The sequence below is a fragment of the Cibotium barometz genome, chromosome 47, assembly GCF_041138505.1.
Source record: "Cibotium barometz isolate CiBa-2024 chromosome 47, ASM4113850v1, whole genome shotgun sequence".
Lineage (NCBI taxonomy): Eukaryota > Viridiplantae > Streptophyta > Polypodiopsida > Cyatheales > Cibotiaceae > Cibotium > Cibotium barometz.
The window spans coordinates 19,325,560-19,348,053 of NC_141092.1; the positions used below are offsets into that span (position 1 = coordinate 19,325,560).

At 48.2% G+C, this 22,494-nt stretch overlaps 1 protein-coding gene across 3 annotated transcripts in view; it reads right to left on the reverse strand.

Moving 5' to 3' along the window:
• RH1 (RNA helicase 1) overlaps window positions 1-22,494 on the reverse strand; it is a 63,978-nt gene that overhangs the window by 2,020 nt on the left and 39,464 nt on the right. For 2 of the 3 annotated variants that reach the window (XM_086784558.1, XM_086784560.1), the window contains 6 exons: window positions 21,514-21,771; window positions 20,871-20,977; window positions 20,597-20,780; window positions 1,358-1,545; window positions 568-772; window positions 315-420 (listed from right to left, as the gene is read on the reverse strand). In XM_086784558.1, coding sequence (XP_086640684.1) covers window positions 315-420; window positions 568-772; window positions 1,358-1,545; window positions 20,597-20,780; window positions 20,871-20,977; window positions 21,514-21,771 — 1,048 coding nt within the window. The remainder of the gene's footprint in view (window positions 1-314; window positions 421-567; window positions 773-1,357; window positions 1,546-20,596; window positions 20,781-20,870; window positions 20,978-21,513; window positions 21,772-22,494) is intronic. The other variant, XM_086784559.1, reaches the window with a different exon arrangement.

The window sequence follows — 22,494 nt, forward strand, 5'->3', positions numbered from 1 at the left end:
TGAAGACAGGTGGATTACACAGCACACATAGAGCTTCTTTTGTTATATGAGGTGTGACATGGGACAAAACACTTGAACTTGACATTTGCAGTGCAGTGTGGACTGATCTTACACAAAAACATATGATCTATAATGATTGCATGCCAAACATGAAAACAAGTCGCATCCTTAGAACAGAACTGGTTAACATAATCACAATCAAAAGGGAAATGCTTTGGAAGAAAATTTTCATTTTGGGCTGCTTCGTGCGCAGAACACAAAGCACACAAATTGATATAGAAACCCTACAAGATTAAGACAATTTAGAAGCTAACCTTCAAGATACAAAGGATATAGTTTTTCAATCATTGGAGCTGGCAATTTGAACCTCTTGCACTTGCTGTTGTCTACCTTTTGCAAGATCTCTTTGAAGTGTCTCACCTGCAAAAACAAAAAGAAAAATTGCTTGATCTCTACAGTCCGAGGAGCACCAAGCTTACAAGTAAATACCCTTGACTGGTAGACAAGACCTGTCATAGTAATAAAAGTTAATCTAATAATTAGACAAAGTTAGGCTTCATAATTCACCTCCTCTTTGCGAAGCAATGTATATGAAGAGCCCGGTCTTCCAGCACGAGCAGTGCGGCCAACACGATGAACATAGGTCTTGGCATAAACCGGCACATCATAATTGATAACATTCATCACACCTTCCACATCCATCCCACGGGTCATAGCATCAGACGCAACAAGCACTTGGGCATCCCCTCTTCGGAATGCCGCCAAAGCCTTGCTGCATTAAGATACGCATGAGTGTAAGCAGTACTGTGACATAGAAAAGGAAAGATAATATTCACAAGCATCCGCCCAGACACCATTCCTGCCTACATGGCACAACCTTACTTGAGGCATGGGCCTGCCTTGGCTGCCTAATCACAGACAACGATCAATCAAAGCACGTCCGTCTTTGACAAAATGGCCATGCAGCCAATGCAGCGTGTGGGCTATAACTGGATTTAAACTTGCAACCTAAGCCTCTCAGGGCAAAGTTCTTAATCACTTGGCCCACCACCTGTGGTGGTAAAGCTTTACTTTATAATGTGTGTCCGTCCGCTCTTTTGAAAGAGAAGACGGACAACTCCACATGGCTACCCCTATTTGACCTAGATTGGTTGGGAGCTTCGCCTGTCCACGGACAGGTGGGAAGGCTGAAGGGCCCCTAAGGTTTCAAATGTTTGGAGGTATTTGCTTACTCTATTTAGGATCATAAGCCTACAAGAAAATCCAAGACTAACGCACGTTGCCAAGCTTCCAGGGAAACATAGAATTCCACATACACAAGATGCATAAAGAGTGCTTACAGACAACTTTAGATTACCTTCGACTGTGCTGGTGCTGTAAACTAGAATACTCAACAACTTTCAAAGACTCCGTCTCAAAACAATTTAGTAACACAAACAAGCGGTGAGTTGAAACCACTGATGCAGTAAAGACTATGGTCTTCTGATCCTTTAAAAGCTGAAGAAGTGCTATTAAATGCAATGGCTTCATATCAGCATCACTAACCTGTGACAGACACATACAAAAAATCATCAATGCAACCATCCACTTACCACATTTATCTGCATCTAGCAGCAACAGTTTATGTAACCTATGGAAAAAACCTTCTTGAAAGTTATTGTGAAAGAGAGGAAAGAAGGCATCAGCCTCTGCTGCCCAAATCTCAGTGCTACAGCTTGTGTTGAGCACATTTACACATTTCCGGGTGGAGATTGGAAGCTGCACGCACAACATGGCAGACCAGCTAAGCATGGGCTGCCTATAAATGATGACAAGGCCAGGCATTGCACATGGGGAACAATCCCCCTTCAATGCTTACCAAACGGGGTGCAACCACTTTGTAACCAGAAAAAAGAATCTTTGCATGCACATTTTATGCATAAACACACAATAGATAGATGTAATAACAGAACATCAGTTGTCAGCTAGCTTTTTTAAATCACACGCTCCAAAGACCGGATCTTTGATGGATTAAAATTTAACTGAGAACTCGCGTAAATTGGACATCTCCACCTATTGGAAAGGTCAGGATGGCTCCTTGTAATGCAGAGTGGTGTTGGGAGGATGACATGAGAACATATGTGAGGGGAAGGACCTTTAAATAGGCCACAGAAGCAGCCTGAACAGGCCTGCAGCTGGTCAACCCTGGTCCACTTCAGGCCTGCTACCTTAGAACAACTGCACGTTGGCTTGTTGGCCAGCCTAACAATGGGTGATAATCTGGGCACCTTTGTCATGTGCACAGTGTGTATCTATCGTGTGCTACACGCACGCAAGACTAGCTTCGAGGTTTGGGGAAGCTTGGAGCTAGGCAAGCTGATTGGCGAGCTGAGTTAGGGATAGACTAACGGGCGGGCACCCAAGTATGGATGGGCGGGCACCCAAGTGTGGACGCCCGATGACCGGCCAAGAGCCTATAAAAGGGTGGCCAAGGTTAGTCATTAGGGATATAGAGAGTCTTGCGAGTTTGTGAGAGCTCTATGGTCTAGAGCCTGGATCTAGTGCAGACGTGCACCTGCTTTATGCAGCCAGCAGTCTCAAGGCCCGCGAGGGTAGCTTCATGGCGGTATGGGACGTCACGAGGTAGAGGCTGGTCGGTACGTCAACCTAGTTAGCTCAGCTCGTGGCTCGGTGGGGACAGCCAAGACTGTGGGCTTGCCCACGGCTGTCATGGTTGGGAGGTGAGTCAGGCCTGCACCCCCTTCTTGTTTGTTTGTTTGCAGGTTTCGAGTCTCAAACCAGGAGCGATCACGAGGAGATCCCGTGGGGAGTTGACAGTGGTATCAGAGCGTACCTCGTGAACGAGCAAGTCGGTAGGTAGAGAAGATGAGGTCGAAGAAAGGTATGTGTTCAAGAAGCTTGCTGTTTTGTTATACATGCTGCTGATTTTTCAGAAAGTATGTGCTTTTTCTGTCAAAGAAACCCAGGATGATGGAGATAGTGGTCTAGAAAGGGTTGATTGCTTTGCAAGAAGTAGGTTGAAGACGCTTGTGCAGTAGTATGCATGAGTCGGGTGAGAAAAACAGAAAAAGCACGTAGCTTTTTGTTGAACGCGAGAGAGAATGAGAGAAGAGAGATGCGATTGTTTTGGAGCTGCTGGTCGTGAAGTGTTGCAGGCGGGCAGACATGCAGGCAGGAGGCTATGCAGTCGGCCAAGCCTACGTAGGCCGGCGCTCAGGACTACAAAGGTAGGCGCCTTGGCCAGGCAGGCCGGCGCCCAAGCTACGCTGGCAGCCGGCCATAGGTGGCCAGGCCTACGTTGGCAGGCGGCCAAGCCTAGGCGGGGCTGGCGTAGGCTCCAGCATACAGCCAGGTACACCCGCACGCAGCGAAGCTGGCGACGCACTCAGACGGCGGCGGCGTTATTTTCGAGGGGCCAGGAAAAAAATAGCGAAAGCATCCGCTCGATTCAGCGCTTTTGTTTTTTTTTGGTTTTTATTAAACTTTTTTTTTACAAAAGTTTAAAGGTCCCTATGGTTCAACATGTTTTTTTTTTTAAGAAAACAAAACTTATATATATATATATATATTTTAACACAAAAGCAAAAGCTCAAGTAGCTTTTGGGGCAGGCTATATAAACCCCTTAAGTGGGCTTCTTGCCACACATCTCTCAAGTTTTCAAGCTCTCAAGCTCTCAAGTTCACTCGCATTTTTTTGTGCAAGACCGAATTTTCTCTCCGCTCGCCCTCTTCAAGATGTCGACCCAAGAATCGGAGTTGGAGCCCCTTGTTGAACGCAAAGGCTTGCCGGCTACGGAAGATACCGATGCCGATCTTTTTGACGATTATGTGTCAAAATCAGATTTCCAAGAGTACAAAGTAGCTCTCAAAGCTTCTTCGTCGGAACGTCAGGCACAAATCGCAGCCCAGATGCAAGTTTTGCAAAACTCCATCGCTCTCTTGACCACTACCCTCTCTACTCTATCGGGTATGGATACCTTAGCCTCTGCTTTAGGCCCCAATATTACTCCGGAACAGTTCAGGGGCGAGCATAAGTAGCGTACCAAGGAGATCGTGGGCACTTGGCTACATAAGTGGCAAGTTCACTTTCAGTTTCATCCATATGATGATGGAAAAAAGATCCAGTTAGCAGCAGGTTTCCTCTCAGGCAAAGCTTTGCTTTGGTGGAAGGAACTCAACCCTAAGCCAACGACTTGGGCACAATTCGAAGACGTCTTCAAGAAGGAATTCCTCAAGAAAGAGGATGATTATGATGTTGTTGCCCGGTTTACGACTTTGACCATGACCTCGCAGCACCTCACTTATGAGGTCTACCTCCAGAAGTTTAGGGACTTGCAGATGAAAGCCACAAAGATGGATCCCACTACTCTTTTGGGATTCTTCGTAGCTCGTTTACCAGACTCATACTGTTTACAGGTTAAAAATAACAAATGCAAAACATTGGACGAAGCCATTCATTCAACTCGTATCTATGATGATACAATGGTTTCTTCCAAGTCTAAACCCGTTACCGAGCAGGGGAACAAGCATAAAAGAAAGTTCTCCGCACCTATGGCTAACACGATTGAAGGCAAGTCTTCGGACCAACCTTCGAAGAATTCAAATTCGACTCCATCGAAGAAGAAACGACTCCTCGGGGCTTTAAAGCTCAAGAAGGAGGAACGTTGTTTTATCTGCGAAGAAAAAGGACACATACGTAACGAGTGCCCGAAGCAAAAGGGTGCAGAGACCAACGTGGGACCCAAACCAAAGGCAACTAATCAGTTGTCTTTGACAGGTACGTCAATTACTGTACTTTCTCGCCCTAGTACATGTTCTGATTGTCTGTTCAACTCTAAAGTATTTGGTTTGCATGATCTTCTCCGCGTTTTTGGAGAAGTGAATGGCCATAAGATTCACATTCTTCTAGACCCTGGCAGCTCACACAACTTTGTTAACTACAAACTTGTGCAAAAATTAAGTCTTGATATGACACCCAGCGATCATACCTATGAGGTACGCCTACCTGCGGGAAGGCAAGTATGGGATCGAAAGGTGAAGATGGCTTCCAATCCAGATTCAAGACTACAAAGATACTCTAGACTGCTATATTATGTACCTAGAAAATGTAGACTTGTTATTAGGGATTGAGTGGTTTAAGACTCTTCAAGTCTAGATAGATTGGTCTAGTCATATTTTTTCTTTTCAGCATAGGGACATCCAGTATAGTATTTTAGGTGATTGTATTCATCCCTCTCAGGGACCTCTTGTAAATACAATTGATTTCGGAAATATAATGGATTCTTCTTTGTATACCGCTTTCCATTGTGTATTGATTCCACTTTCTTCATTTCTCATATCTTCCATGGATGTCAATGAACTAAGTGTGTTTGAAAGCAAAGAATTACAGAAGATACTTGATTCGTTTCAAGACGTATTTCCTAAGAGACTGCCATCGGGTTTACCACCTGAACGGGCAGTAGATCATCATATTGACTTGATCCCTGGTGCTCATCCTGTCAGTATTCCACCTTACAGGATGAGCCAAGCTGAGGAAGATGAGTTGGCTAAACAACTCGAAGATTATCTGAGAATGGGCCAGATCCGTCCAAGTAAATCACCTTGGGATGTACCTGTGTTGCTTAGGAGAAAGAAGGACAACACCTGGAGAATGTGTATAGATTACAAGAGATTGAACAAGCTGACAATTAAGAACCGTTATCCTCTCCCTAGATCAGATGACCAGATTGACCGGTAAGCAGGAGCGAAATATTTCACGAAGATAGATTTACGTACTGACTATCACCAGATACGTATTCATGAAAGGCATGTCGAAAGAACCGCCTTTCGGACTAGGTATGGCCATTACGAGTTTCTCGTATTACCTTTTGGGTTAACCAATGCTCCAGCCGTGGCCTGCCTACCAACCTCGCCTCCTTGCGCCCCCAGCTCCTGCCTTTCCTTCGCTCCCTCTCCTTTTTGTGCAGCTGCGCTAGCCCCTCCCTCCTCCTCACTGCGCCATCCCCACCACCTTCTCTCAGCCTGCGCATGCCCCCCCCACCCCCTCGCTGCCTGTCACCTGCCCCTCCCTCTCCCCCAGCCCTTCCCTCCCCCTCTCTCCGCCTGCTATACTGGTGTGTGTGCAAGCCCTTCTCCTCCCCCGCCTCAGCTCCCCCCTCCCCCCCCCCGCTCCGCCCCCGCTCCGCCCCCGCTATCCTCTCTCCTTCCGCCTCGCCGTTTCCTCGTAGGGCTGTGTCCCTCCCGTTGGTGACCCCGGTCTCTGGCCTTTTCCCTATGGAGGACTCCATGGAAGCCGCTCCGACTACCCTTGCCGATTCCGGTCTCCGTCTGGAGTTCACAGATGCAGATCATCAGTTGTTTGTTTCCACAGTATCCGCTCTTGAGGCCTCCTCCTTGGTCTGCAAGATAGTGGGTAGCCGTCCGATGCGGAGAGAGCTTCGCGACCTTCTGCAAGGCAGCCTCGTTGGCGTGCCTGCCAAGATCGTCAGCGTCGATTTTTTGGGACGTGGCTACTACCAGGTGGATTTCGAGTCCCCCCAGGCAGCTCTAGCTCGGAGCCCCATTGCCCTCCGCTCATCCCGAGCGTTCCTGGTGCGATGGACTCACCGTTTCGACCCCGCTTCTGACCCGCTAGCAGGCGCGACAGGTTTCCCCATCACTATCTGCTTTCCTGGACTCCGCAGGGAGTACTTGCCCCTCTTGTCATCCATTGGCAAGGCGTTCGGGCAGGTGGTGGAGACACCTCAGACAGCGGCTTCAGTGATAGCTCGGGCAGCAGGACTCCCGGCCATTCGTGTTGTGGTTCCGTCACCGGAGTCCCTCCCGAAGACGATCCTCCTCCCTTGTCTTTCTGGAGGACATCTGATACAGCGCTTGGAGTATTCGGGCCTCCCCGGCCAGTGCTACATCTGTCGGGAGATGGGCCACCTCGCACGCGCCTGTCCCCGCAAGGGGGTTCATCCTTCACGTTCTGCGCCTCTGGACCCCCTTCAGGAGGCCCGAGGGGTGGCCATCCACCTCAGAGACCGGACATCCCTAGCTCGTCTCAGCACGCGCCATCATCTGACGAGCAGGCCCCCCCGGCGGAGGATGCCGCGCAGACCCAGGAGGCTGGCGGATGGCAGGAGGTTCACCGGCGAAAACGCCCAGCCCGCAGGGACCGTCGCAGACGCCAGCAGGCAGCACAGGCTAGCGGACAGGCGACTCCGGCTGGCGTCCAGGCACCTACCCGCACTTATGCTCCAGTCAGGGATAGGCGGCCAGCAGGTCCCACCCCGATGGACGAGGATTCAGTCTCAGTGCCTGTTGAGGCCGCCGGTGGAGCCCCCCATGTGGAGACCCCGCTCCTGCCTCCCCCCGCGGGGGGCCCTGCCCCCTCCATGGAGCAAATTCCTGAGGATCCCGGGCCGCACTCCTCGACCCCCGGCCCCTTTTCCCCTCACTCGGAGAGCACTCCTTCCACCCCCCCCCCTCTCCCCCCCCCCAGCCCCCCCCCCCCGCCTCCCCCGGCGGCCCCCCTGACACCTCTCCTCTGGCAGATGCCTCTCCATCCTCTCCTCGCTCTCCCCCCTCCTCTCCGCGAGCCACCATCCCTCCCTCGGCCTCTCCAGGATACTCCTCCAGACCACCCACTGCCCCGGGGCAGCGCAGCTGGGTAGGCCAGAGTTCAGTTCAACGGCTGTTCCACCGCCACTCCGGGCCGGTGGAGATGGCGATCCTAGCTTCGCCCGCCACAGAGTTCTCTCCAGCCTCCCTTGGGGGACCCCCGCGAGTGATGGGGCTCCCAGTGGATTACGGTTTCTTCAGGTGTCTCCAGCTAGATGCTGGCCCGTTCGAGACACTGGTCGCGCCCTTGCGAGTATGCGTGGTGTGCCATCCATCTCGTTCTCCTTCAGTGGTGAGCAGCATGGTGGCCTTCTCCTTTCCTCTCAGTGTTGCCCCAGACACAGCATGGGATTGCAACTCTGTAGAGGAAGTTTTGCGTGATCAGATACTGTAGTTTTCTCACCACTTCAGTGACTTGGGGCTCACGGACCTATTGCAGACCCGATTACACTCAGCCCGCATGAGCTTGTTTGGTATAGGAGATTGGCGGGCGGATCCGGTCCACACCTCAGTTGAGGCGGTGCTGCTGATTCTCCTCCACGCCGCCCCGAGGATGCAGCCTACCTTTAGATACATATATGCAGAGGATTGGTCTCACGCCTATGCCTTTGACAGGGCGAAGGTGGAGTGGGGCTGGACACAGAGACAGGTCACCCTTTTTTTGGAGAGACTCCGCACCCGGACAGACAGTGACTATTCTCCCTCCAAGCCGGTGCCCAAGACTCTCAGATTGGAGGGCAGCTCATCCGGGCCGGCTGAGAGGGGTGAGCCAGTGGCGGCTGCTTCACTTGCCATAGCTCATCCATGAGGATCCTCTCATGGAACATCCAGGGTCTTGGTGGACCTCGCTGCTACATTGGTCGGGGCAGACTTCGCCAGGAGATCCAGAGGGCTCTCGTTGGAGGGCCCATAGATATCCTTTTCATCCAGGAGCACCACCTTTCTGCCGGGCACACCCGCACCTGCGGGAAGATCTTGCCAGGCAGGAGTCACACTTTTTGGTCACCGGCATATGGCTCCCAGGGGAACCAGGGTGGAGTATGCATCTCAGTCAGCGAGCAGCTTCTATCCGAGGTTGTGGATTCTGGCACTCTGGTTCAGGGTCGAGCGCAGTGGATCATCCTTCGGGTTGGGGAAGACCGCATTGGCTTCCTCAACTTCTACGCCCCTAATGGGGCGACCGGGAGAGCTGAGTTCTGGAGCACCATTAGGCAGTCCCTCCCCATGGCAGACCATTGGTGCCTAGGGGGGGATTGCAACATGCTGGAGGATGCAGAGGACAGGATGGGGGGCAGCCAGGAGACCATTCATGGGCCGGAGCTCGCTGCCTGGGAGGAGCTAGTGCTGCAAGTGAGAGGCCAGGATCCGTGGACTCTCTCGGAGCTTGGCAGGATGCAGGGGAGTTTATCTTTCTCGCGCTCGGATAGACGGCCCACAGGAGTTAACCTTTCCCGCATCGATAGGTTTTACATTGATGAGTGGGCTTGCGATAGAGGTGGCACTGTGGGTATACTTGCAGGCTCTTCTTTTTCAGACCACTTTCCAGTGCTTCTCCAGTTCGAGGACCCTACGAGAGGAGAGCGAGGCCAGAGCGTCCGGATTCCAGATTGTCTCATAGAGGAGCCCGAGATTGCGACCAGAGTTGAGCAGGTCTGGCGGGAGCTTCAGTTCAGGAGAGGATCGGCAGCCAGCGATCTTGACAAGGGTTTGCAGGAGATCAGTAGGATGCTCAGACAGGCTGCCCTGGACCGTCTGGAGGCTTTCAGAGAGCAGGAGAGTCAGAGACTTCAGGAGAGGGATCCTACGAGCCCTTGGATTTCAGAGCAGATGGAGTCAGCTCGCACAGAGATCAGATCCATCGAGGAGAGGAGGGTGGAGTTCCGATTCCATGCTCGGGCATCTTTTTGGACACAGGCTGGAGACAGAGTGACTCGGGATTTCTTTGAGGTGACAGGGCCTCGCTTCAGACGAGAGGGTCTCAGGCGTCTTCGGCAGGCTGATGGCCAGGTAGTGGTGGATCCCCCCAGGGTTCGGGCGATCGCCACAGATTTTTACAGGGATCTGCTCTCTGCTGAGCCAGCAGATGACAGGGTGAGAGAGGCTCGGGAGGCAGTCTGGAGCTTCACGAGACCGGTTGTGCCGGCCCATTTGCAGCACTCCCTTCTCTCCCCCTTCTCGGATGCGGAACTGGAGGCGGCTCTTCAGGCACTTCCTCGGGGCAAATGCCCAGGAGAGGACGGTCTCTCAGTGGCTTTCTTCCAGAGGTACTGGGGTCTCTTGCATAGGGGTTTCATATTGGCATTCCAGGAGATCATGGAGTCGGGAGACATGCCGGACAGCATGGCAGAGGGGTTGATTCACTTGATCCCCAAAGAGGGAGGAGACAGACTAGAGATTAGACAGTGGAGACCGATCACCTTGCTAGGCACGGCCTACAAGGTCCTAGCTAAGGCGATCAGCAGGCGGCTTCAGCCTCACCTTTCGGACATCATCCACTCCACGCAGACAGGCTTCATCCAGGATAGGAGCATCTTGGATAACATCTTCTCTTTCTGGGAGGCTACGGCTTTGGCTAGATTTCGGCAGGAGGATCTGGAAGTGCTCCTTCTCGACTTCGAGAAGGCATATGATCGGGTGGACTGGGCCTTCTTGGAAGGCACTATGGAGAGGATGGGCTTCCCCCCTCAGTGGATCCGTGGGGTCTCTGCACTCTACACATCGGCTCATAGCCAGGTGCTGATACAGGGCGTGCGCGGAGAGAGGTTCCAGCTCTCGCGCTCGGTGCAGCAGGGGTGCCCCTTGGCGCCCTTTCTTTTTCTTTTTGTGGCGGAGACCATGAGCACTTTCTTGACGGCACATGATACAGGTTTGCGGGGCCTCCAGCTCCCCATCCGCACCTCGGAGGAGCTCCTAGACTCGGAGTTTGCGGATGACACTGCTATCTATCTTCAGGGAGGGGAGGAGAACCTCCGCCGCTTCGCCTCAGCCATGGACAGGTTTTGCAGAGCTTCGGGCGCTTTGATCAACTGGCACAAGTCGTGTGGGTTGTGGGTCAGTTCTGTGCCCCCCCCCCCCCCCCCCCCCCCCCCCCCCGACTTGGAGGCCAGTTGATGGGTTTCAGTGGCTGGCCCCCGGCACTACAGTGCGCTATTTGGGATGCTATGTGGGCATTGACATATCTCCGGAGCAACAGATAGCCCCCCTTCTTCTGAGCATTCGGAAGAAGCTTCTGTATTGGAGTACCGCTCGTTTATCTCTGGCTGGCCGAGTGGTTGTGGCCAACCAGGTTCTGCTTGCTACCATGTGGTACATCACTTCTTGCTGGGCCTTCTCTCGGGCGTGCATTGGCCAGGTACAGAGGCTCATCAGGAACTTTCTTTGGTCCGGTGGCGACGGGCGGCCCGCCAGGGCCAAGGTGGCATGGGCTGTGATCACTCAGCCGAGAGAGAGAGGCGGCCTGGGCATAGTTGATCCTATTTGTCAGAGCCGAGCTTTGCTTGGCAAGTTGGTGGTTCGTGGCCTCCTACCAGGCGCGCTGAGCCGTGGAAGGAGTTTCTTGTTTCCAGGATTCTCAGCCGCACTCCTTCTCTTAGAGGCCCCTGGACCCCCAGCATCAGGTGGATCTTTACAGAGCAGCGATCCAGAGGAGTGGGCCTTGGTTTCGAGGAGCGTTTTGCAGCTAGCCTTCTGAGGGCCTGGGAGCATCTGAGGCCGTCACTCTTCCAGACTCCCCCGGGCACCGATGAGGAGCGCCTGAGGCAGCCATTGATCTGGAACCCCTTGATCCGACTTCCCAGTGGTCATATGGTTGGATCGCGATCTCATGTGTCGTGGGGCCCGTTGAGCTCCGGCCCAGCCCAGGTAGGTGAGCTTTGTAGCCTTATGACGTCTTCTCATTAACTAATAGAAGGATCGTTTTTCCCAAAAAAAAAAAAAACCAATGCTCCAACCACTTTCCAGCAAATGATGAACGATCTTTTTCGTGAACATTTGGGAAAATTTGTGGTGGTGTTCCTGGATGATATTTTGATATATAGTCATACTCTTGAGGATCATGTTAGACACCTCACGATTGTCTTATCTATTTTAAGACACAAACGACTATATGCTAAATTAAGTAAATGTGAGTTTTTTATGACAGACATCATTTACTTGGGACATAAGATCACCAGAGATGGATTGAGCATTGACTATGACCGAGTTCGGAAGGTTCTGGACTGGCCTATACCGCGAACAGTGAAACAACTTCGTTCTTTTCTCGATTTTGTTGTTTTTCTTCGGAAATCTGTAGTACAGGAGTACTCTCAGCTCACACTACCGATGACCGACTTGTTGAAAGGTCGTGGACGTAAGTCAAATCAGCCTATCACTTGGAATAACGATTTGGATATGGCCTTCAGACTTTTGAAAGATAAAGTCAAGGAAGCACCTATCTTAGCATTACCTGATCCTAGTCGGCCTTATGTTCTTGAAACTGATGCCAGTGACTATGCTATCGGGACTGCTCTATTTCAAGATGGTAGACCGGTTGCTTTTGAAAGTAAAAAGCTAGACGACACTCAATCTCGTTGGCAACCCTTGAGAAAGAGCTTTATGCTGTGATTCATGCTCTCAAGGTTTAGAGACATTATTTATATGGCTCCAAGTTTGTGGTATTGGACTGATCATCAGTCAATCAAGTATGTGTGTGATGCGGATGATTTGAGAGGAAGGAAAGCTCGTTGGACTGAGTTAATGCAAGATTTTGATTTTGAGATTCGTTATCGGAAAGGGTCCATGAATAATGTGGCAGATGCGCTTAGTCGAATTAGAGAGGTGAATACTTTGTCGTTCACCGAGATTTCTACTGACATATTTCAGTCATTGAGAGGGCTTTGCAAGACTGATAGTTATTTTGGTCCATTTTGGCAGAAGATCCAGGACGGGAGCTCATTGATTGACCAAGACTCAATGACTGAGCAGTCTACCATTCAGGCTGCAGCAGGAGGCCAGTGGATGATTCGGAATAGCTTACTATTCCGTAATGACAAAATTTGTGTACCACAGATCCCGGACATTAGGTCCAAGATTCTTAAGGAGTGTCACGACGCCCCTTCTGCTGGACACCCTGGGGTACACAGGACACTATCATTAGTGAAACACACTTTTTATTGGCCAAAGATGAAAGAGTATGTAGAAGATTATGTTCTCAAGTGTCAAATTTATCAGGCAAATAAAGCTGAACGCTTTAGACAGGCTGGGTTGTTGCATCCTTTGCAAATCCCAGGTAATAAATGGGAAAGTATTTCCATGGATTTTATTACCGGATTGCCAAGAACACATCAAGGCCACGATTCTATTTGGGTTGTGGTAGATCGCTTGACAAAAATGGCTAGATTTTTACCGACTCGGAAGACTATTACAGCTACGCACTTAGCACGGCAGTTTATCGAGCAATTGTTTAGACTGTACGGGTTACCGCAGGACATAGTCAATGATAGGGACTCTAAGTTTACGAGTGATTTTTGGAAACTTGTTTTTGAGAAGTTGGAAACAACTTTGAATTTGAGTTCCTCTGATTATCCTCAATCTGATGGCCAGACTGAAAGAGTGAATCAGATTTTGGAGGATATGCTTCGAGCATATGTATCCAAAAGACAGAGTTCATGGGAGGATTATCTTCCTATGTTAGAATTTGCATATAACTAACAGAACTAAGCATACGAGTACAGGTTTTAGTCCTTTCATGCTTATGTATGGTTTTCAACCTAGATCACCTCTTACAGTAGGATTCTCAGGACTTCAGCATGATGCAGCACGTAATTTTTTGCAAGATATGCAAGAAATGTTACAAGTTGCGAAGGAATGTATTAGAAGTGCTCAAGACCGAGACAGATTTTATTCTAATAGATATCATTCACCCAGAGAGTTCTCTGAAGGAACGATGGTGTATTTGCGAGTTCTGAAAGATTCCGAGACTTTACGGACAGGTCGATCTCCGAAATTATCCCCTAGATACTGTGGACCATTTCGTATTACACGACGGATTGGTTCAGTTGCTGAATTGGATTTGCCTTCTCATGTGAAAGTTCATCATGTATTTCATGTCAGTAGACTTAAGGAAGTACTGGGTGGAACAGATCAGTTAGTTATTCCTCAAGAAATTATAGATGTCGAGGACATGACATTTGTTCCGCACGAACCTGAAAAGATTCTTAGATTTCGTGAAAGAAGATTGCGTAATACACTTATCACGGAATACAAGATCAAGTAGAAGGATCGTGTTGAGGAGGACGCTACATGGGAGACATTGACTACTCTTCAGAGAGATTACCCTGGCTTTTTAGTGAGCTCAAGAGCGAGCTCTTTTGAGGAAGGGGAGTATGTCATGTGCACAGTGTGTATCTACCGTGTGCTACACGCACGCAAGACTAGCTTCGAGGTTTGGGGAAGCTTGGAGCTAGGCAGGCTGATTGGCGAGCTGAGTTAGGGATAGACTAACGGGCAAGTATGGACGGGCGGGCGCCCAAGTGTGGATGCCCGATGACCGGCCAAGAGCCTATAAAAGGGTGGCCAAGGTTAGTCATTAGGGATATAGAGAGTCTCGCGAGTTTGTGAGAGCTCTATGGTCTGGAGCCTGGATCTAGTGCAGACGTGCACCTCCTTTATGCAGCCGAGGCCGGCAGCAGTCTCGAGGCCCGCGAGAGTAGCTTCGTGGCGGTATGGGACGTCACGAGGTAGAGACAGGTCGGTACGTCAACCTAGTTAGCTCAGCTCGTGGCTCGGTGAGGACAGCCAAGACTGTGGGCTTGCCCACGGCTGTCATGGTTGGGAGGTGAGTCAGGCCTGCACCCCCTTCTTGTTTGTTTGTTTGTTTGCAGGTTTCGAGTCTTGAACCAGGAACGATCACAAGGAGATCCCGTGGGGAGTTGACAACCTTTCCCCAGGGGGATCTGTTCCAGGTTTTCCCAGCACCCAAAGACACTCCTTGCACCCTCCCCGTTGCTACAGCCATCCACCCTAATCTTGGATGCTAAATTCATTTGTGGGGTTCTAACTTCTTACAGAGGCGAGCTAACCAGAACCTAAACATGTGCCGGGCTGTGAGGTAGGAAAATTGACTTTTGACAAATCCTTTGTATGAGGTGAATAGACCTTTACACACACCATAGATGTCAAAATGTACCATTCTAGAGGTCCCAAAGTGTTCCCGTGTTTGCCTGTTTAGGCAGTTGTCGTGTCACCAGCCTAGACATTTCCTAGTATGAAAGGGGTCTGGTGGACTCCAAGACATCTAAATATTTGGAAAGTACAAGCTTTAAGAATGGGGGATTATACTTGAATACAAAGGATCACAATCCTAAAATTTAGGAAAGTTGCTATTTTTGGCCCGACTCCCATGGAAATTATGTTCACGTCATTACTTCTGGAATCGAGCAAATACCAAGAGTTGCCAAAGTAACTATGACAAATGGTCTACCAGTTGGGATATTTTTAAAGGTAAAGATTATGAGAGGACCCATCTCTTAGATTGGCACGTGTTGCAAGCAAGTGGATCAAAGTGAGAAAATTGTGTGACTCTCCACTTGTCATTATAGCCTTCTCTTGCCATTTTCACTCATGGGAGGCCCAAATCTATAAATTGGAGCCCTCCCTCTTCATTTGGAGGAGGCTCTCTCTTGCTGCACACTAGTCTCCTCTACCATGTCGGTTGCTCTCTTGCTATACACTAGACCTCTCCTAAGTATGGGCAACCTTAGCTCCTTTGCTCTCGTCTCCTTTGGAATTGAGCCCATACTCTCCACTACAATTTGTCTCTCTTAGGGGTACAAAGGTTGGTTGCAAGCAGCTGAGAGTAATAATCTCTTAGGGGTACAAGGGTTGGTTGTAAGCAGCTGAGAGTAATAATCTCTGGCAACCTGTCTGATTAAGCTAGAATCTGATTGTACACAAGTGTCAGTGCCTTGTGTACAGTGCCTTTGAAGTCCACTTATCAGCGGAGTGTTTCTCTTGCTCCCTCTGTAAGGAAGATATCCTGTGTCTGATAGCCCTCTCTTAAGAGAGAATCTCATGTCTCTTGATCAGGGCCATGTAGTAGTAAAAATCACTATTATGCTGCTATAATGCCAATGCAAAGCCCAGAGGCCTGTCAGTGAAATCTTGCGATCTTTGTTTCAGCCAGCAAGTGGCTTGCCATAGGCAACAGAAGGGGAAGAAAATCACAGACCTGTAATTCATGGGTAAAGTTGCCCTATATGAAGACCCCTCCTCTTCCACACTAAATCATCCCAGACCCGTGAGGGCCATTCAGAAATCTTCTTCGGCAAGGAAGCACATGTAATCAACGTTTTGCTTCAGTTCTACTACACAGGAATCTTGACGTCCAACGCACAGAAGGCAAGCTACTCCAGCACAATGCTTGCTCAGATTAGCAAGTTCCTTCCTCGTGTTCAGCTTAAATCACAGGACATTGCTTAACCCAGCAAGGAAGGAGTGCAGGCCAGACTACAGCCAAAAAGACACGTGAAACAAGGCTACAAAACCTTACAAACAGACGGAACCAGGAGCTGGATCCACAGTGAGCAGCCCGATGAAACCCTAATTGCAGTGCTCTTGAATAAAACTTCTTTTACCTCCTACCTCTTTGCTTGCATCAACATACGGAAAAGTTTTTACAATGTTCAAGTTGGCCACCCCCCTTTGATTGGCATTATGGCTTCTTACCAAGCCAATCATCCTCCACCCCCACCAGCCGGGATAACAATCCCTTTTTTCCGAAGACGAGCTTAGGACCTTATAGGCAGATTTTGATAAAGAAGTCAAGACCACACTCATTGGAAGGATTTTAGGGTCTCATCCTTCCCACTCTCAGGCTAGAGATTGGATAATAGCCGCACTTCCCACGGAGCTTGCCTCGCATTTTATTGATGGCCGCTTGCTTGGAAGGGGCTCCTTCCAAGCAGATTTCAATTCAAGGAAGGCAATCTCACAGACTCTTCAAGAAGAAGGATTCATGTTTGTGTTCAGGGAAAGGGCAAGAAGGAAAGGGAACAAAGTGGAACAGATGCACAAATCTGCATCAGATTTGGAGTGGAATTGGAGACAGGGCAAGGTTTTCAGTGAAAAGGTTGCCAAGAAGAGAAGGATGACAAGTTGGGGAGTCCATGTGGAGACAAAGGGATGATGACAGTCATCCAGGGTCAGAAGTTGGGATCCCGTCGTCAAGTTTAGCAAAAGGGGATGTCATGTGCATGCACATGGACATGCTCATCCCAAGGCTAATCCCTAAAGGGTAGTAGATAAAGAGACCAGTTACGGCTTCTTCAACATGGACAGCAGGTCGACAACCTTCTAAAAGGCATGGACAACAGTCGACACGGCGGCCAAGCAGTAGACTACTACACATTTGAAAAGCAAAGATAGCCATGATGATTTTTAGAGGAAAAAAAACTAGCCAACAGCTGTAGTTGGCCAACCAACTCTCAAAAAATATTGTACAAGCACAAGTCGTGTTTATTATTATTCATCAAGTTCCCTTTTGGAAAAGGATCATTGATTAGGACTAGCATAGTCAGAAATCACCTTTAGGGTATGCATTAGGCCACCAATTACCTTTTTGTAAATTATGAATATACTCAAAATACAGCTATCTCTCTCTCTCTTCTCTACATCTCTTCTTTGCGTTTTGCATCTACATGTTCCTATGGAAAGGTGTTTCAGGCTGAAAGAAGAGATAGAGCTTCCGTGCATGTCACAAGAGGCAGCAGATGTTACTAAGGATACCCAATGTGGTTGCAACGTAGAGATTTATGAAGCTAATTGTGGTTCTTATCAACCAAAGAAAGGAAAGGTGTGAAGGCTACGACCCGAAATTCCTTGCTTGGACATGAACAAGGGCCCAACAAAAGAGTTCATGATGTACTACTATCATTCTCTTCAATGTTTGCCTTCATATATGCGTCAGACTTTTGATGACATGGCTGACATCGGCTTATGAACACCATACCCATACTTCACGCGTACAATCAAGAGGCTCCAGGCACACCACAATCACTACCGCTACAAACTCAGTGGTGAGGCTTATAGGCCATAGTCAGATTCCAAGGACGAAATCTGCATTAGGTAGGGGGGAATGTTAACCCCATTTTGAGTTAACTAGACGCTCTCCCCAATACATGATAGTGAGGAATAAGTATCATGAAAAGGCACTATAATAGTTGTAACCTTTATGAGAAAGCTGGCCACACCCAAACTCAAATAGTTAACTTAAGAGAATGAATGAACATCCCCTTTTGTGCTAAACTAGTTTCTAAGTCTTTTACTTGCTCTTTGCTCTGAGAGAGAGTTGAGAGTAGAGATTAGTTTGCTCCTTAGTTCATGTTCCTATCGAGTAGATAGTAAGAGGAGTACGCTCTTGCACGAAGGTGAAGCATCTTTCTTAGTGACAATAAGGAAGAGAGAGCTTGAAGGAAAGGAGTTTGCAATCACCGATCAAGCTTGGATGGCTTCAACAGACCCGAGCTTGGAGGCAAGGTAAGTTCCCAGATTTTGTGCCCTTTGTCTATGAACGAGGGAGTTCTAAATAGAGCTGAACGGACCATAACAGCATGTTTCCTTAGCAGTAGGAAAAAAGAAAGGATTTTTGCTTATCGGTTACCCGATCTTCTATTGTATATGCCTAAGAAGTTCCTCTGGCTGCATTACAGACCACCTGTGTGGCTATTCTCCCCCCTTTCCCCCTATATGAGATAGCCTTCTCCTCACAGAGTGGCCAGCCAGAGGGGAAGTGCATCTTTCTCCACCCTTTTGATTATTTGATCCCCACCTTGTACATGAGGCGAGGTTGTATCTAGCCCTTCGTGGTTGTATTTGGCCCATCGTGGTTGTTTTTCATTAACTAACAGAAGGATCTTTTTCTTGGAAAAAAAAAAAGTTCCTCTGGCTTGGTGGGTCATCTACTCCAAGAAATGGCTTTAGTTCCTATAGAATAAAAAATAACCTTGGGGATGGCCAGCGTTTTTGATTTTATATTGCATGATGGTACCATTGTGTGTTTTTTATTTATCTTTGCATTAGAGCTGTTTTAGTAAATAAATGGATCTCTTGCGGAGCTTGGGCCCGTTGCAGCTACTTTTCACTTCAGTTCAGAAGTGTGCAACCACCTATGCATCACAATGTTGGAAATTGGGTGGGGGGCCAAGTCCCAGGAAGTCACCCATCCCAATTGTATTTACGCCAATGCGTGCATAACTAGAGGTTTCCACAAATTGGTCTAGCTATCTAGACCCTAAAACCTTAAGGTGATGGAGGATCTCCGGTCTATCCATTTTGTGGAAATCTCCTAGCGCTTCACGTTGGCACCACTTTTCTCAACACCACCCCTTGGTGCCAACTTGTCCACTTTTTTCTTAAGCTCAGAGGTTGAACTTTGTCCATGTTTTCATGGCTCATAGGCTCAACTTGGCTTCTCTAGTGGCTCAAAGGTTACACTTCAATCCAGGGCTCTGATACCATGTTGGAAATTGGGTGGGGGCCCAAGTCCTGGGAGGTCAACCATCCCAGTTGTGCTCACGCCAATGCGCACTTAACTAGAGGTTTCCACAAATTGGTCTGGAGATGGGGGGCCAAGTGGAGGGGTTTTGGGGTGTGGATCAAGGTGGAAAGGTACGTAGTGTACGGTACGCTATCAGTACGTACGGAACGTACTTCTGTACGGAACAAATTTTAAGGTACGTAAACAGTACGTACCATTTGTAAGCAGTCCTAGAAACCTGAATATTTTGTAGACATAGCAACCAAAATAATTAAAATAAAGACTGAACCTCATTACTTAAAGTTTAAATCAATTATCAGTTACCAAGCCCATTACACAATACCTCATGTCAACAGTCATAGTGATATAAGCAAGAACCATGAAAGTCATAGATGATAAAAGAGAGTACAAATATCATGTCTACAGCACATGTCCTGGTCCACAAGTGCAAAAAGCAAAACAATGAAACACTACAGTTGTCTAGACTCTAGAGCATAGTCACAAGGGACGGGGGACGGTGACGGGGGACGGGGACGGGGGACGGCCATAAGTAGGGAACGGGGACAGGGGAGGGAACGGCACTCAAAAAATAGTCTCTCTAAATTTCTGCCGCCGGGGGGATCCAAGGGGGGCCGGCTCAAAATCGTCTCTCATACTGTCTCTCTTACTACTGTCTCCAACAGCCATAAACGGCTAGAAGAGCCAAGGCCCAACAGCCATAAACGGCTAGAAAACAGGCAGGTGCAACGGCCAAAAACGGCAGGAGCAACGGCAGGTGCAAGCCTCTCAAATCTCATCATCAGATGAAGATAATGAGTCTTCTGAAGAGAGCCACACTCCACACATTTTTTATTTTTTTTTAAATGATTCCGTACGGATCCATACAGTACGGTACCGTACTGTATGGATCCGTACGTACGTGCGGCAACAACCTTGGTGTGGATGGCCTTGGGTTTTGGGGTCTGGATGGCTAGACCAATTTGTGGAAATCCCAGTTGCGTGCATTGGCGTGAACACAACTAGTATGGGTGACCTCCTCCTCTCCAAGGCAGCTAATCTGCATCTGGTGTAAGCATCCTACATGCCACCACTAGCCATAAGTAATCAGGAGAGTTGGCCTTTTGATAAGGATATGGGCCTGCAAAATCCTATATGTCTTACTGCAGCCACTGTGGAGGTGAAAGGCCCATCTTCCTCTTGCGCACTTCCTCTTGCACTATATCTCTCATGTCCAATGCCCTTCTGAAGAGCCTCCATCAGTCAAGTTTGCAGTAGCAGTAGTAGGTAGAAATGGTGACCTAGTTCTCTAAACCAGGAGAGGTTTTCCCAGGCTTGCAACACATTGCACACATCCACCTATGATGCCCATTGCAAATTCATACATCAACCCCCCAAACAAATGCACACAAGCATACACACACACACACACACACACAAAACAGTTGCAGAGGACAAGCAGATCAGATGAAAAAATAGTACCAATTTGTATGACTGCAATTGCTCAGGTAACTGATACCACTTATCTTCAGCACTTGCAGATATGAATATCGGGTAGCACAATTTGATTTGTGATATCTTGGCCGGATCCCTCGTCAAAGTTGCTGACAAAACCATCTTCATTGCACGATGATGGTTGATACCACTAAACCCTCTTTCAAGGCCCCTAAGTATCAGAAAAGTTGAAAACAAGGTCATTCTTTTAAGGCTTTTAAAAAATATTGTTTAACCACATACGACTTGCTAAGAGGCTTACTTCAGGAATAAGCCTTTGACTTGACTTTTTGCATGTATTCTATCCAAGGTATTTGGGAGCCAGTCTTGATAAGCCTGCCTTAAAAGCCTGTCAGTCTCATCAATTACCTGTAAATAGAAAGCACACAATAATGTGAGAATATAGGAAAACTAAAATGTGGAGGTGGTGAATTTACTTAGGCAGCATAATTATTTGAAAGGCAAGACCAAAGTGCTTACGGAACAACACAAAATAGATTACTTCACACCAGAAAAAAGATTCCATTTTGATGACATTCATGATTCAGCAACTACTCAAACAAGTGATGCTCTCATCATTGACTTGCCTTTGCTCATGCACGCACGGCCGCATGCAACACATGCGCACGCACACACACACACACACAGCGCATATTATTATGGTTGTATTACAGTGGACAACCGCTGTCTCAAACACCCTACTTGTCTTTTCTTTAGTGTTAACATAACTTTCTTTGTATTTATCAATTTGAGTCATTTTCATTACATCTTGTGCATGATAAATGTATTTTTGGTAAATTACCATTGTCTCAAATCATCAGAAATATGACCATTCTACAAGCTTGCATTTGTTAAGTAGACAACCAATCATGATTAAGCTACTTGCAAAAAAGTATGAAGCTTACAAGATAGTTCAAATGTTCAAGCGTGAATCCTTCTGTGCTTGAGATATGATCCATCAAGCGTCCTGGTGTTGCCACAAGAATATCTACACGACTCTCAACAAAGTCTAACAATTCAGCCTCTGATTTACTAAAGCTGTGTGCACACTTCCTCGGAAGTCTAACAAGCTTGGCAGCTTCACTAGCCATTTGTGTTTGTCCAATGGCCAACCCCACAAATAAACCCATTGCTGGTGCAATAGTGTCTAATACTCCCTTGACCTTCCACATAAAAAATTAATATAAATGCTTATTAATCAAAAACAAAAGCTCTCTCTCTCTCTCTCTCTCTCTCTCTCTCTCTCTCTCTCTCTCATAATATAAATGCTTAGTAATCAAAAACAAAAGCTCTCTCTCTCTCTCTGGCAAAAGGTCTATTGCTGCTTTGTGGACTTCGGCAAGGCCTTTGATACTACAACCCAAGCATGTCTTCTTAGACACCTTCAGGAGTTGGCCCTTCCACTGGAGATGATATGGGGAGTCACGGCATTGTATGAGTCATTGACAGGAAGAGTCGAGGCACGAGGAGGCATGTCAGATATGATCACCATAGGGGTGAAGCAGGGATGCCCTCTCTCTCCCGCACCCTTTGGCCTTTACATAGATGAGATCTCTAAATTCACTGATAGACTTGGTGGGCCAGACATCACTACCCAATTTGCTTTATGCAGACGCGACATATTACTGACCTCAGATTCAGCAGAGGGGCTACAAAGACACTTGATAAAATTGCACGCCTTTTGCGAGCAGCGGAACGTCACAATTAACTTTGGCAAGACCAAGGTTATAATACTTGGTGGCTTCCAGATTGAGCTTTACATATGCAAGGGATCTAGGTAGACATTGTCTCATCTTATGTCTACTTGGGAGTCACCCTTCTTCACTATGTGCCCAGCGGCCCAGGCTCGGGATTTGATGAGAGGGTATGCGGCTTTGGCTTGGTTG